The sequence below is a fragment of the Panthera pardus genome, unplaced genomic scaffold, assembly GCF_024362965.1.
Source record: "Panthera pardus isolate Hobbes unplaced genomic scaffold, ASM2436296v1 HiC_scaffold_12, whole genome shotgun sequence".
Classification (NCBI taxonomy): Eukaryota; Metazoa; Chordata; class Mammalia; order Carnivora; family Felidae; genus Panthera; species Panthera pardus.
In genome coordinates, this window is record NW_026526677.1 from 48785382 (window position 1) to 48801862 (window position 16481).

General features: G+C 35.3%; 1 protein-coding gene across 5 annotated transcripts in view; it reads left to right on the forward strand.

The window, feature by feature from the left end:
- SBF2 (SET binding factor 2) overlaps positions 1–16481 on the forward strand; it is a 479282-nt gene that overhangs the window by 336042 nt on the left and 126759 nt on the right. For all 5 annotated transcript variants that reach the window (XM_053899995.1, XM_019456278.2, XM_019456281.2 and 2 more), the window contains one exon: positions 15175–15243. In XM_053899995.1, the coding sequence (XP_053755970.1) occupies positions 15175–15243 (69 nt within the window). The remainder of the gene's footprint in view (positions 1–15174; positions 15244–16481) is intronic.

Sequence of the window (16481 nt, forward strand, 5' to 3'; positions counted from 1 at the left end):
TTATTTCCTATTTCGTCAGTGACTACAGGACTATATAAGACACTAATTAGTTTTTTAAAAGAAATGAAAGCAAGTTGTTTCGAATCTTGCTAGAAAATCATGTAGCTAGCAAATGTGAAGGAAGGGTATTAAAATATTCAAACAATGATGGCCTACAGGAAATTCCAGAAATTGTAAGCTCTAGAATGTCCCGATTATGAGTCCTAGTCATTTGCCTCCACACATTTACTTCCACTCCCCTCCTAAAATACAACTAAAAATGATGGTGGAGGGATTTTTTTAAAGATTAACAAAAATCCACGCGAACAAATAAAACAAATGTTAGTGAAGGAAGGAAGGAAGGAAGGAAGGAAGGGGAAAGAAAGAAAGAAAGAAAGAAAGAAAGAAAGAAAAGAAAAAGAAATGAAAGAAAGGAAAGAAAGAAAGAAAAGAAAGAAAGAAGAAAGAAAAGAGAAAAGGAAAGAAAGATGAGCAACAAAATTTTGGAAGACAAAGCAAATGGCCAGTGGTTAAGTGACTTAATAAGCATGAGAAAGCTGAAATTAGGAACATGAGGAAAAAGCAGAAAAGCATTCTGGTTTATACAGAACTCCCCCCAAAACTCAGAAATTGGTAGGAGTAAAGAAATTATGGCCATGGTGGAATTCCAAATAAAGGTAGTAAGTATGAAGATGAGGCGACAGATGACAAACGTGATGAGGACAGAATTAACAGTATTTGATGAAGCTTCAAGAGGGCAATGATTATATAACTGTTTAATTGACAACCCCTCAGCACAATGCACCTAGTTCAACTAAAGATATTTGTTGGATGGATAGATGAAAGGAAGTTCGCATTGGAAGCATCAACTTGATATCTGATTGAATGTCAGAGTATGACATGATAGATTTCTGGTTAGGTGACTAAATAGATGGTGGTCCTTTTTACCAAGTCAGTATAGAATGATATCAGGCCTGAAGGTGAGGGTGAGGGGTAGAGATAATTCAGTTTAAGATACATTGAGTTTGAGGTATTTGCATGACATCAAATTGAAGGTGTCTTGTCAGCTAGAGATGAGGAGGGTTATCTAGGCTGAAAATATAAATTTCGGTGGCACCTTACACCACAGAAGTGGCTATGCCAGCCTAAGGAAAGTAGGTACTATACAAGAGGAGATACAAGGATGAAAAAAGAGTTGAGGGGGGTACCTAGGTGGCTCAGTCAATTAAGCGTCCAACTCTGGATTTTGGCTCAGGTCATGATCTCATCGTTCGTAAGTTCAAGCCCCTTATCGAGCCACATGCTGACAGTGCAGAGCCTGCTTGATATTCTCCCCCCCCCCAACCCCTCCCTGACACACACTCACTGTCTCTCAAAATAAATAAATTAATTTAAAAAAAATAAAAAGTGGGGTGCCTGGGTGACTCAGTCAGTTAAGTGTCTGACTTCAGGTCATGATCTCACAGCTGACAGCTCAGAGCCTGGAGCCTGCTTCAGATTCTGTCTCCCTCTCTGTCTCTGCCCCTTCCCTGCTTGTGCTCGCGCTCTCTCTCTCTCTCTCTCTCTCTCTTTAAAAAAAATAAATAAACATTTAAAATAAATAGTTTAAAAATAAAAAGAAAAAAGAATTGAGAAATACATTTAAAGGGTTGGAAGAATAATAAAAATCTATAAATGATATTGAGACAAAAGTATGATGGGTGTCAGAGGACAGAAGTTGTAAAAGGAAAAGTAGAATCATGGAGGCCAAGGAAGGAAATTAGTTTAAGAATAAAGTGACTTTTTAAAAAAAATTTAAATGGTATGAATAAACATATAATTTGTGATTAACAAAAATTTGAAGTATGGACACCAAATGTTACATTGGTTGTTTAAAGGTTGTGGGATTTGTCACAAGATGTTTTTCTTTCTTTTCACTTACCTATATTTTCTGTCTTTTATAATGAAATGGAAGTTTGTGTGTTTTTGTTTTTTCTTAAGGAAAGCAGTTTCAAAAAAAGAAGAAGCATGTGTTTAGTCTTAGCAAATGGTATGGAGGTTAAATTAAATGTCTAAATGTAATCCATTTGGTTAGCAAGTAAGAGATTAGCAGTAAAAGTGGGGGTGGGGCCTTCAGAAAGCCAAAGCCAATGTAAAGGGGGATGATCTTCTGGCAAGGGTCTAGTTTTATTTGTTATTAAGACAAAAGTGCAGAATTTGTACATTGTTTTCTTAAGCTTCCCAGGGCTGCTTTCATGTTACTATCCTAACCTTCTGTAACACTTCACATTTTACTGAGTGTCTTTCTTATCAGTGCTTTAGAAAAAAAAAAAAATTAATCACAGAGTTGATCATTCCTTGCCAAGTTATCTTTAAGAATGGTTAGATGTAGTTAATAGAGTCTCACTTTCATGTATTTCATTCAATGTATGGAATCTGCTTTTGACGTTCAAAAAGATTTTCATAAATAGTGCTGATGAGTAATTATAGTCTTACACATTCCAGAATATTTTTCTTGAAACCAAAAGCTAGGTAAGGTTTTTCTAATCTTATGTTATTATTATTTTTACAATGTAGATCATGTAGAAAATTATCGCTAGTTATTAATGATAATTGGTTGCATAAGTATTTTGTCTTTTGCTAATATTATAAAGGCAGAATAATGGTAACTTTAAAATACTAAAAAGAACTGTTAATTTTTCTTTATAACCTCACTTACATACATGAAGCCTTTTCTAATGTGGAAGGCTTTTCTTAGGTTGTATTTATTTATTAGCCGTTCTAAATGTGGCAGATTTAAAATTTCTTTTTTCCTCACAGGAACTTACTTAAAATATGCTCTTTTGGGGGAGAGGTGGGGCAAAGGAAAGCAAACAAAAAATACAGTCTAAAAGGTACCTTGAAACTATGTAAACTGTATAAATTATTAATGTTATCTCTTCATGATTAAATCCACTAGCTTTGCCTTGCTTTGAAGATAGAGGAAGCATTTTATCAATTAGAATTTCTTTTTGAAGCACTCTTTTGCCTTGGCTTCCATGATTAAATATTTCCTACATGTCCTCCTCCTTCTGTGGCCATTCCTTTTCCATCTTGGAAAGCTTATCCTTCTCCACGTGGCTTTTAATTTGTAAAGCCTCTTATTCCCTTTTTTGTCTCATTCTCTATCCTCTTCAAGGATGATCTCTTCCACAGCCACAACTTAACTCGCAAATTTGTTTCTCTTTTGTCTCATTCTCTATCCTCTTCAAGGATGATCTCTTCTACACCCACAATTTAACTCGCAAATTTGTTTCTCTACTCCAGACCTTTTCTCTGAGCTCTACACCCAAATATCCAGCTGACTACCTGATATCTCATTTTCATGTCTCAAGGACACTTCAACTTCAGTTACAAACTGAACTTATGATATCCATTTTCTCTACCCTTCAACCCTCAAACCTTATCCCTTTTTTATTATTCCCAGTGTTGGCACACGTACCACCACTGATCCAATTACACAAGCCAAAACCTGCATTATCCTTGACACCTTCTCCCTCATCCCCAACATCAAGTTATATTGATAACTCAATCTGCTTCTCTCTCCCAAGACGATGACTCTTTTCTTGTCTGCTGGTCCCTGGGCATTAGGAGTCAAAGTACCTTGGTGACAGCTCCAATTTATAGATTAATGAGATTCTTGTTTTATCCCCTGGTAGAACTGTTCCTCCTTTGGGGACTGGAAGCTCCAACCTTGCAGAGCTCAGAGTTACATCAATGGAAGTAAAAATTCTCCAAGTGGGTCACTATGTGTGATGAGAAGCAGGCAGGGCTTTTGATTCCTGGATCTCCTACAGAGCCTTTTATTGCTCTAGACACCGCTTAAATCTACTGTCACCTGGTATGAACTAGAGCAGTAGTCCCAGATGTGGAATATGCTGCGTCCATAACCCAAAGAGGCCTACCAGAAATTGTGCTTCCTTCCTCATGGTGGGAGATATAAGATGCAACAAATTGTCCTTTACTTTCAGTGAATGTCCCAGCATGCCAGAACCTTCATAGTGCTTATCTCCCATCCTCTGGGTACATATGCCTTACCAAGGTTTCCAGTATGGTAGCCACTTCTTGTTCATCCAGCCTGATTAGCATGATGTCATTAACATAGTGGATCAAATATAATGTTCTATGTGACATTTGAATGGTCCACATTTCTTCACAACTGAATTTGTATGGAAGGGGTTTTAGTTAACACAACCCTGTTTACCATTGTCCATTTCATATAAGTTCAGACTGTTTCAGATTGTCCTCTCTGATAGGGATAGAAAAGAACATGTTTACCAAATCAGATGTTGCATGCAACATACCTGAGGCCATGATAATCTACTGTAGCAAAGGCAACACATCTTTGTTACATAACTACATCTGGTTTCTGCAGACACCAGACTGGAGAATTAAATAGAGATAAGACAGAGACCATTACTCCTGAATCCTTTAGCTCATAAGAAGGGAACTAATTTTCATTATCAACACCAATAAATCCATTTAAAATAGGGACTAAAATTTCATACAAATAGTGGGGACAAGGGTTTGTTTGGTACATTGTATTTTCTAAAAAGTCATAAAATTTTATTTAAAAAATATAGGTTACAATTTTCATCATGTGCTGATTGTTGTAGAACTAAAGTATAAATCTGACTTTTGTCTGGGTGAGGGAAAAGTGTTTAAAATATTTTTTCTAGCAAAGTCACGTGGTGGTTTACTTTGTGTTTGGCTTTTATAGCACTTTCCTAAGGACGATTTTTGTAAAAATTTTTAAAGCCTTCATTATTTTTCCCCAGGGACACCCTTAATCCTTTGACATCAAATTGTTTTCTTTTAAAGCATATATAAAATCATCCTAACTTATTATCTTTTTTTTTTTACTTGATCTGACTTTGTTGGATTTTCCTTTGTTATTATGATTTTTGATTTAAGCACTTCTTTGGCATCACTATGGTAGGTTTCGTAACATCCTATCTTGTATTGGCACATGTTTACCCTGATGTGATTTAATTGGATAAGTAGAGATAGATGCCAGCATTAACCAAGAAGGTATGCTTCAGTAGAGACTAATTTGATGATGGTAATGATGGTGGTGGTGGTGATGTATTCTTTTTGTCTTGATCAAAAGAATGTTTGGTAGAGTCATTGTGATGTTGGATATACCTATAATTCATTCATTTTCACTTTCATGTAGTATTCCTTTGTATATTATACCACATTTTATTCATTTTTCCAAATACCTTTTTTTCCTTATATTTGGCACTCACCAGGCTCTTTACAGATGAAGAATAACTTCATTATTTATTTTACTTTCTCCTAACTACTTTCTCTGTTTTCTATTTATAGCACCCTGTTAGGCATATTTTAGAAACTTTGACATGATTCCCTATATTTCTTAATTGTTTTAAATTCCTGAAGATAGAAATGCAATAAAAGGATACCATGACAAAAAATTATCTTCCATCCCTTCTTTTGTATCTTAATTTTAGCAAGCATATTTTCAATTTTCAGTTGCTTTTTTATAGATGTAATATAGTTTCAAACTCTGAGGATATTATTTATAATTACTAGAAAATTTCTTAGTCTGAATTATATGTTTCCACAGATGCCATTTTTAGATTCCATCTCATACTTTTTTGCCTTTGAGAGGCAAGAGAACGTAAAGGTTTAAAGCACAAATCCTAGAGTGAGACTACCTGGGTTTGAATTCTGGTTCTGCCATTTGTAGCCCTGTAACCTCTTGAGAGGCTCAGTTCCTTCATCAACAAAATGGATAAAATTATAGTATCTACCTTCTAGAGATGTGAAAATTAAGTGAAATAATTTGTATAAATTCAGATTTAAAGCATGTCTGGTACTTTGTAAGCACTCAGTAAACGTTAGCTATTATTACTATATGCCAGGTGCAGTGTTCTAGTTTCCAGGCATATAAAATTAAAGCAGACATGGGCCATTCACTCAAAAACTTATAACAAAGATTGATATTATTTGTCAAGCCTAGCATTCATGTTCCATCCCAGTGGGAGTCATGGTACATATTAAATAACCATAGTGGTTCAAAATTATGATATATTCTTTGTTGTTATGTAAATTAATTTAGCATTAAAATATAACCTGAAACTATAATGGGAGTTCTTGTACTTATTTTGTGCTTAGCACTGTACTTGGAAAGAGTAAGAACATATAGGGGTAGGTATATGGAAGTTCCAAGGGGCAAGAGTGTAAATGACAAAGCAAGGCATGGATGGTATTCCTAGGGATATTACATGCTGTAAGAATTACAATGATGTGGAATAGGTGGTAAATAAAGCAGACTGCCTATAGCTGCAGCTTGTGGTAGGAGGGCCATTTGGTTAGTTGGGTTTGGAAATGGATCCACACCATGGAGGGCTTAACAAGCCTGGCTCATGAGTTTGGTCATTATCCTGTAATGGTCAGAGATTTTTGAACAGGAGAGTAATATGATATAAAAAGGTATTTTGTCTGTGGTAGTTTAATTCTTGTCCCTATGTAGAAGATATAAATAAGTGTTCTCAGTGTTTTGGACAATTCAAAAACCTTCTGAGTTCTATCTAATCTCAACTCTAAAAAAAAGTCAATTCTGTAAGACATTATGCCTCTCAATCTCATTTTTTCCTTTAATATTTAAATATTTTATTTTTGAGAAATTCCCAAGTTTTGTGAAATAGGAATGCTGGGCCATGACAGTTCAAAGGTACACAGATTAAAAGTATGAAATAGTTGAAGGTAATGGGAAATTAAGATTGCAGGGCTCACCCTTCAGTTGTAGCAGGAAAATTAAAGGTAAACTACATAGCAAACTTCAGAATAAAACATATATAAGTATTCAAGTCCTTGCAAGTTTATAAATTGCCTGTTAGGTCTGCAACTACATTGCTATTATGAGGCCAAAGCACATGGGACTTCAGGATGTGTATTTATGGACTGATTGCCCAACAGATAACTGCACTATTCCGGAATGCTATTGCTAGCTATGTCAATAGTTTTAGACTTATTGTTTTAAAATTTTTCCATTTTTCAGCCTAATTAACTTAGAATGTCTCTAACGTGATTTGCAAAGAATTTTATATTTATATTTTGCAATCAGCATTTGACTGGTGCTCAGGTTTGAGACATGCACTACAATGTGTAAACATTTTGTACGATAATAAAGAGTTCCTAAATGTTTTATGATTGCCTGTTCCCTGCTAATTGGTCATGGATTGAAAATCCCTATTGTTTAATTTTTTTTAATTTGTGGGAAATTTTTATAAATGAGTGTGTGGGGCTTCATATCACAGCTGTTGTCATTTAAAGTTTGGACAGCATCATTACAAATGAAGCCCTGCTGTGAAATCAAAGTCAAAAGGCATCTTGGCATCCCAACCATTTCCTTAGGAGAAGATTACAGCTCAAGTCTGTTGAATTTTATTGCTTTGGGCCCCATGACAGTCTTCAGAAACATGCAAGGCATTTCTGTTAAAGAAACTCAGATGTGCTAGGACACAGGGGATGACATTCTTGTGCATAGCAGTGTCTTAAGCAAGGGGGTAAGGAATAAGGAAGAAAAAGATGATTCACACTTTTTGTTGTGTTCTGGGATTATTTTATAAAGTCCATGGAAGTGATAGAGAACATAGTGTGAGTGATACCATATAGGAAAAAGGTGTGATATTTTCCTACATGGCCTGACTGTATATTTTTTTTCAGCTTTATTGAGGTATAGTTGACAAAATTGTAATATATTTAAAACGTACAACACAACAGTTTATATGGTACACGGTGTGAAAGGATTGCCACAATTGAGTTAATTAACATATCTATCACTTCACATATTCATATATTTACCTTTTTGGGGGGCAAGAATACTTAAGTTGTGTTTTCTCAGCAAATTTCATTTATACAACTATACTCACTATCAACTATACTCACCATGTTTTACATTAGATTCTCAGATCTTATCATCTTACAGTTTAAAGTTTCTACCCTTTTAGTAACCTTTGTCCGTTTCCCCCACATCCCAGCCCCCAACAAACAACCCATTCTACTCTGTTACTGAGTTCAACTTTTTTTTTAAGTTCCATCTATAGGTAGTGTCATGCAGTATTTGTCTTTCTTTGTCCGGCTTATTTCACTTACCATAACACCCTCTACATTCATCCACATTGTTGCAAATGGCAGGATTTCCTTCTTTTTTAAGGCTTAGTAATATTCCATTGTATATGTATACCCCATTTTCTTTATCTAGTCATCCATTGATGGACACTTAGGTTGTTTGCATACCATGGTTATTGTGAGTAATGCTGCAGTGAACATGGGAATACAGATAATCTTTTCAAGGTAAGGATTTCATTTCTTTCAAATATATACCCAGAAGTGGGATTGCTGAATCATATGGTACTTATATTTTTAATTTCTTGAGGAACCTCCTTACTGTTTTCCATAGTAGCTGTCCTAATTTATATTCCCACCAATATATTCCACATACTCACCAGCACCCATAATTACTTGTCTTTTTTTTAGCATTATTTTTTAAATGTTTGTTTATTTAGAGAAAGAGTGTGTGAGTGGTGAAGGGGCAGAAAGAGAGGGAAAGAGAGATTCCCAAGCAGACTCCATGCTCACTGCAGAGCCCAACGTGGGCCCCCATCCCACAGCCATGAGGTCATGACCTGAGCCTAAATCAAGAGCTGGACATTTTAACTGACTGAGCCATCTAGGTGTCCAACTTGTCTTTTTGATAATAGCCATTCTAACAGGGATAAAGTGATATTTAATTGTGGTTTTGATATGCATTTCCCTGATGATTAACCATGTTGAATACCTTTTTATGTGCCCATTGGCCATTTGGATGTCTTCTTTAGAAATATGTCTATTCTGTTCCTTTGCAAATTTTTAATTGGGTTGCGGGGCTTTTTTAGTGTTTTTTGGGGTTTTTTGTTTGTTTGTTTTGCTATTGAGTTGTATGAGTTCCTTGTTTTCTCCCTAGCACTTTTATAGTTTCAGGGCTTATGTTCAAGTCTTTAATCCATTTTGAGTTGATTTTTGTGTATAATATAAGGTAGGGGTCCGGTTTCATTCTTCTGCCTGTAGATATTTAGTTTTCCCAACCTGACTATATCTTAAAATAAAAACCTAAATGTGCCTCCAAGGTAATGACTGCCTTCAAAATCATCTCTCAGTTGATTATATGATATTTTTGAAATGAGTTCTGATTGATTGGTATTCCTCATTCTTCCCCTCTTCCCTCCTTCCCTTACTCCTTCCTTATCTCTCTCTCCCTCTCCTCCTTACTCCTCTCTTCTCTTCCTTTTCTTCCTCTCTCCTTTCTAGCACATACTCTTTTCTACTAGTATACCTGAGAGATGTTACTTAAATAGCTCTATTAGTCACTCTTTTTATATCTAAATTTCATGTTCCAGAATTTAAAACCAAAGATCACTTGATCTAAGTTAAGATCTATCCAACCAGTAACCTAACTCCAGCAATCATTTCCAAAGACACATCATGTGTGAATATGGTTGTCCCTCATATTTTAAGGATGTGTTCCATTCAACCATGGATTCATCTCATCCCTATAAAATGTGTTATTTGTCATCTGTTTTCCCTTTTGGAGTAGTTTCCTGAGTTCATTGACTATGAAGTGCCTTCCATATAGTAGATAATATTTGTTGAATGAATGCAAATTGTTATCCCAAGGAATATCCTGCTAACAACTCTAAACACTCATTCTGGAAATCTAAGACTTAGCAAGATAATTTGTTTCTACTGATCTTTCTGCTTTGTGAGTGTCTGAAAAAGATATAAATCATTCATCAGCTTTCCATAGACATTGATATTGCTTCTTATTCACTGCTATAACAATACTGCTATAGAGCTAATAGTTTAGTAAGGAGACAGAAAAGTAAATAGATAATTACAGTATAGTATGCTATGCTAAGTATATCCTAACCTCAGTGATAATAAAAAATGTGTGTGTGTGTGTGTGTGTGTGTGTGTGTGTAATATTTGCTATGTGCCAGGTACAATGTTAAGTATTTTACTTATATTACTGGTTTTTAACTTAAATACATTGTGGTCTGACAACCATATCTATATGTTATTAATCTTTTGAAATTTACTGAGAGTTCTTTTATGGCCAAGTATAAAGTCAAGTTTTCTAAACCCATCTGAACAGGGTTAGAGTATAAACAGATCAAGTAGTGTTCTATAGTGTTCTATCCATTAGCTCTAACTTTTTAAAAATCTTCCATATTGATTTTTCTACCTGCTTGAGGTATTAAATACTGAAGTGGTATATTAAAATCTTTCAATGCAATTGTGAATTTATCTGTAATTTTTATATGTCTGTCAGTTTTTGCTTTAATGTTTTCAGTTGAAGGCTAAGTTAATTAAGTTTAAACACATTTAAAATTGTTATATATTTGTGATAAATTGAGCTATTTTATATAATGCTTCTTTTTATTTCTTGTAATGCATTTTTCCTTAAGATTATTTTATATGATTGTTAATATAGGTATTTCTACTTCTGTTGGTATTTGCTTGGTAAATCCTTTCCCATTCTTTTAACCTTTGTGTATTCTTGAGTTACAGATATATCCTTTTTAAACAAAAAATATATGGAATCTAATTTTTTATTCAGTGATAATCTTTGCCTTTTAGCCAGAATATTTGGTTCATTTCTGCTCTTATACTTTTATTTATTTATACCATCTTATTATTTTCTCATTGTTTCTCCTTGGGGGGGTTCTTTTCCTCTTTCTTGCTTTCCTTTGAGTTATAAATTTTTGTTTGTTTTCCTCTCCATTTTTTTCTCCATTAGATTGGAAGTGGTAACCCATTCTACATTCCTTGGCAATAATATTTTTTCTTTTCAAATTTTTATTTAAATTCCAGTTAGTTCACATATATTAATTCCTCACTTATATATAACACCCAGTATCCATCATAACAAGAGCCCTCCTAATACCCATCAACCACCTAACCCATCCCCCACCCACCTCCCTACATCAACCCTCAGTTTTTTCTCTGTCTATAAGAGTCTCTTATGGTTTGTTTCCCTCTCTCTTTTTTTCTTTTCTTCCCTTTCCTGTATATTCATCTGTTTTGTTTCTTAAATTCCACAAATGAGTGCAAACATATGGCATTATGGTAACATATCGTTTGTGAGTTCGAGCCCCACATCAGGCTTGCTACTGTCAGCACAGAGCCTGCTTCTGATCCTCTGTCCTTCTCTCTCTGCCCCTCCCCAGCTTGTTCTCTCTCTGTCTCTCAAAATAAATAAACTTATAAAAAATAAAAAATAAAAAAGAAGAGTTAATACTTATTCTTCTCAAACTATTCCAAAAAATAGAAGAGGAAGGAAAACTTCTACATTCATTCTATGAGACCAGCATTACTAAAACCAGACAAAGACTTCACTAAAAAAGAGAACTACAGGCCAATATCCCTGATGAATATGGATGCAGAAATTCTCAGTAAAATACTAGCAAACCGAATCTAACAATACATTAAAAAAATAATTCACCACAATCAAGTGGGATTTATTCCTGGGCTGCAAGGGTGAGTCAATATTTGCATATAAATGTGATATTAATATTAATCATAGAAAGGATAAGAACCATTTGATCATTTCAATAGATGAAAAAAACATTTGACAAATTACAACATCCATTCATGATAAAAACTCAAAAAAGTAGGTTTAGAGGGAACATACCTCAACATAATGAAGGGTATATATGAAAAATCCACAGTTAATGTCATCCTCAATGGGGAAAAACTGGGAGCTTTTCCGGTATGGTCAGGAACAAGACAGGGATGTCCACTCTCATCACTTTTATTTAACATAGTACTAGAAGTCCAAGCCATAGCAGTCAGACAACAAAAAGAAATAAAAGGCATCCAAACTGGCAAGGAAGAAGTAAAAAACTTTCACTATTTGCAGACAACATGATACTCTATATAAAATACCTGAAAATTTCCACCAAAAAACTGCTAGAACTGATACACAAATTCAATAAAGTCCCAGGATGCAAAATCAACATAGAAATCTGTTGCATTTCTATACACCAGTAATGAAGCAGCAGAAAAAGAAATCAAGGAATCAATCCCATTTGCAATTGTACCAAAAACAATAAGATACCTCAGAAGAAATCTAACCAAAGAGGTAAGACCTGTACTCTGAAAAGTATTAAACACTGATGAAAGAAGTTGAACATGACACGAAGAAATGGAAAAACATTGCATGTTCATGGATTGGAAGAACAAAGATTGTTAAAATGTCTATACCACTTGGGGTGCTTGGGTGGCTCAGTCAGTTGGGCACCTGACTTGGGCTCAGGTCATGGTCTCACGGTCCGTGAGTTCAAGCCCCGCTTCGGACTCTGTGCTGACAGCTCAGAGCCTGGAGCCTGTTTTCGATTCTGTGTCTCCCTCTCTCTCTGACCCTGCCCCATTCATGCTCTGTCTCAAAAATAAATAAACGTTAAAAAAAAAAAAAAGTCTATACTACTTAAAGCAGTCTACACATTTAATGCAACCCCTATCAAAATACCAACAGCATTTTTCACAGAGCTAGAACAAATAATCCTAAAATTTGTATGGAACCACAAAGCAACCTTAAAGAAGAGCAAAGCTGGAGGCATCAGAATTCTGGACTTCAAGCTATAGTACAAAGTTGTAGTGATTAAAACAATATGGTACTGGAACAAAAATAGACACATAGATAAATAGAACAGAACAGAAAACCCGGAAGTTGACCCACAACTATACAGTCAATTAACATTTGACAAAACGTGAAAGAACATCCAATGGAAAAAAAAGTCTCTTCAACAAATAGTGTTGGGAAAACTGTTCAGTTGGGAAAACGAAACAATAACATGCAAAAGAACGAAATTAGACCACTTTCTCACATCATACACAAAAATATATTCAAAACAGATTAAAAACCTAAATGTCAGATTTGAAACCAAAAACTCCCTAGAGAAGAAGAGAGGCAGTAACCTCTTTGACATCAAGTGTAGCAACTTCTCACTAGATATGTCTCGAGGCAAGGGAAACAAAAAGCAAAAATAAACTATTGGGACTTCATCAAAATAAAATGCTTCTGCACAGCAAAGGAAACAGTCAACAAAACTAAAAGGCAGCTACAGAATGAGAGAAGATATTTGCAAATGACATATCGGATCAAGGGTTAGTATCCAAAATATACCAAAGTCTTATAAAAATCAACACCGAGAAAATGAATAACCCAGCTAAAAAATGGTCAGAAGACATGAACGGACATTTCTCCAAAAGACATACAGATGACCAACAAACATGTGAAAAGATGCTCAATATCACTCATCATCAGGGAAATGTAAATCAAAACTACGATGAGATATCACCTCACATCTATCACAATAGCTAAAATCAAAACCACAAGAAACAACAGGTGCTGGCAAGAATGTGGAGAAAGGGGAGCCCCCTTGCACTGTTGGTGTGAATGCAAACTGGTGCCTCCACTCTGGAAAACAGTATGGAGTTTCCTCAAAAAGTTAAAAATATGACTTACACTAGGATCCAGCAATTGCACTAATAGCTATTTACCCCAAAAATACAAAAATACTAATTCAAAGAGATACATTCACCCTGATGTTTATACCATTATCTACAATAGCCAAACTATGGAAAGATCCCAGAGGTCTAATCTACTGATGAATGGATAAAGAGAAAGTGATGTGTATATATGTACATATATACATTGGAATATTAGCCATCAGAAAGAATGAAATCTTGCCATTTGCAAGGATATGAATGGAACTAAAGAGTATTCTGCTAAGTGAAATAAGTCAGAGAAAGATACCATATCATATCACTTATATGTGGAATTTAAGAAACAAAACAAAGAGAAAAAAAAGAGAGAGGAAGGCAAACCAAGAAACAGACTCTTAGAAAAACAGAAACTACAGAGAACAAACTAATGGTCACCAGAGGGGAGGTGGGGGGGGGGGGGAATGGGTGAAATAGGTGATGGGGATTAAGGACTGCACTTGTGATGAGCACTGGGTGTTGTATATAAGTGATGAATCACTAAATTCTACACCTGAAACTAATATTATGCTGTGTATTAAATAAATGGAATTTAAATAAAAACTTAAAAATTTTTTCCCAAATTTTTTTTGTCTTGTTTCTAAAATAATGTGCTTCGGATACAGGAGTACTGATGCATAGGGGCACTTGTACCCCAATGTTTATAGCAGCACTCTCAACAATAGCCAAATTGTGGAAAGAGCCTAAATGTCCATCAACTGATGAATGGATAAAGAAATTGTGGTTTATATACACAATGGAGTACTACGTGCCAATGAGAAAGAATGAAATATAGCCCTTTGTAGCAACGTGGATGGAACTGGAGAGTGTGATGCTAAGTGAAATAAGCCATACAGAGAAAGACAGATACCATATGTTTTCACTCTTATGTGGATCCTGAGAAACTTAACAGAAACCCATGGGGGAGGAGAAGGAAAAAAAAAAAAAGAGGTTAGAGTGGGAGAGAGCCAAAGCATAAGAGACTCTTAAAAACTGAGAACAGGGGCGCCTGGGTGGCTTGGTCGGTTAAGCCTCTGACTTCGGCTCAGGTCATGATCTCACGGTCCGTGAGTTCGAGCCCCGCGTCGGGCTCTGTGCTGACGGCTCAGAGCCTGGAGCCTGTTTCAGATTCTGTGTCTCCCTCTCTCTCTGCCCCTCCCCTGTTCATGCTCTGTCTCTCTCTGTCTCAAAAATAAATAAACGTTAAAAAAAATTAAAAAAAAAAAAAACAAAACAAAAAAACTGAGAACAAACTGAGGGTTGATGGGGGGGCGGGAGGGAGGGAAGGGTAGGTGATGGGCATTGAAGAAGGCATCTTTTGGGATGAGCACTGGGTGTTGTATGGAAACCAATTTGACAATAAATTTCATATATTAAAAATAAAATAAAATAAAATAAAATAAAATAAAATAAAATAAAATAAAATAAATAATGTGCTTCAAGGACCGTTTTGTTTTGTTTTGTTTTGTTTTTTCAAATTTACCTAAGTAAGACTTAGTGACAATTTGGAACAAAAGTAAAAACCCCTTAAGACAGCAAACAATGTGTCCTAGATTTTTGTTTCCATATATTTGTGATTTCTGGTAAATGTCCTAATAATGCTCATTTCTCTTTGTTTTGTTTAAGGATTGTTCAAGTTTAGAAGAATATAACATTGCTGCAGCATTACTCCCTTTGACCAGTGCTTTCTACAGGGTAAGTTTCATTGGTCTATACGTAAGCTCATTATGATTCACATAAATGTATGTAGTTTGATTTATCATAAAACTACATGAATCTTGTCCCCCGGTATGTCTAACATATATCTGTAGCAATATTTATTATAACATTTATTGCATACAGTTGACCCTTGAACAACACAGATTTGAACTACACGGGTCCACTTATTTGTGGATTCTTTCCAGTACAGTACTGCAAATGTATTTTCTCATCCTTATGATTTTCTAAATAGTATTTTCTCTAGTTTACCGTAAGCATACAGTATATAATACATATAACATACAAAATATGTGTTAATCAACTTTGTGTTGTAATGCTTCCAGTCAACACTAGGCTATTAGTAGCTAAGTTTTGGGGGAGTAACAGTTATGTGTGGATTTTTGACTGCACAGGGGTCAATGCCCCAACCCCCACATTGCTCAAGGACCAACTGTACTATGTGTAGAAAATTTAATATATAATAATAAATCATCTCCTAAGATAGATCCTGCCATTCCAGCCCTGCTTTATTTTTCTTTATAGCTGAATTTGTACCTGAAATACCTGAAATTATATTATGCATTCGTTTGTTTACATATGAGTATTTTCCCCTACTGCAGAAAGTAAATTCCATGAGGCTAGGATATTGTCTTATAAATATTTATTGATAAGGCCAGGTTTTTTTTTTTTTTAATTTCAGTCTGTCCACAGTCTCTGAGTTAAAGGTCTTAACCTTTAAAGGTTCTCCATAATCAGGAACTCTTTCTCTGCTGCTGTGTCACTGCATATACCTCTTTCTTCCTACTTATTGTCCCTTCTTCTTTTAAAACAAAAAGTGGAATTTATGATGTTCACACTTCTGAGAACTGGCAGGTCATACTGAACATGCTCAGGAAACAAAGACAAATCTCAAAAATACCAAACAAATGAATTTTAGGTTTAGAAACTAATGGCTGGAGCTTGAGCATCATCTTTTGGTCTTCCCTCCCCAGCTTAACCCTACCTCCAGGCCCATTCCAGTTTTCCTTCAATGAATACATACCAGCCTTCTCTGAACTCCCTCACCCTTCATCTCATTCCGCTGCTAGCATGGAGAACACTGTTACAAAATTAGGCCAGGCTGTCCTGGATCCTAAGCTACCTAGGAAAGGTGTGTCTATATCTCAGAGCAGCCAGAAAACTCAGTCCTCTGTCTAACTAGCCATCATATAGGGCCTCACATGGCATTTGTTAAA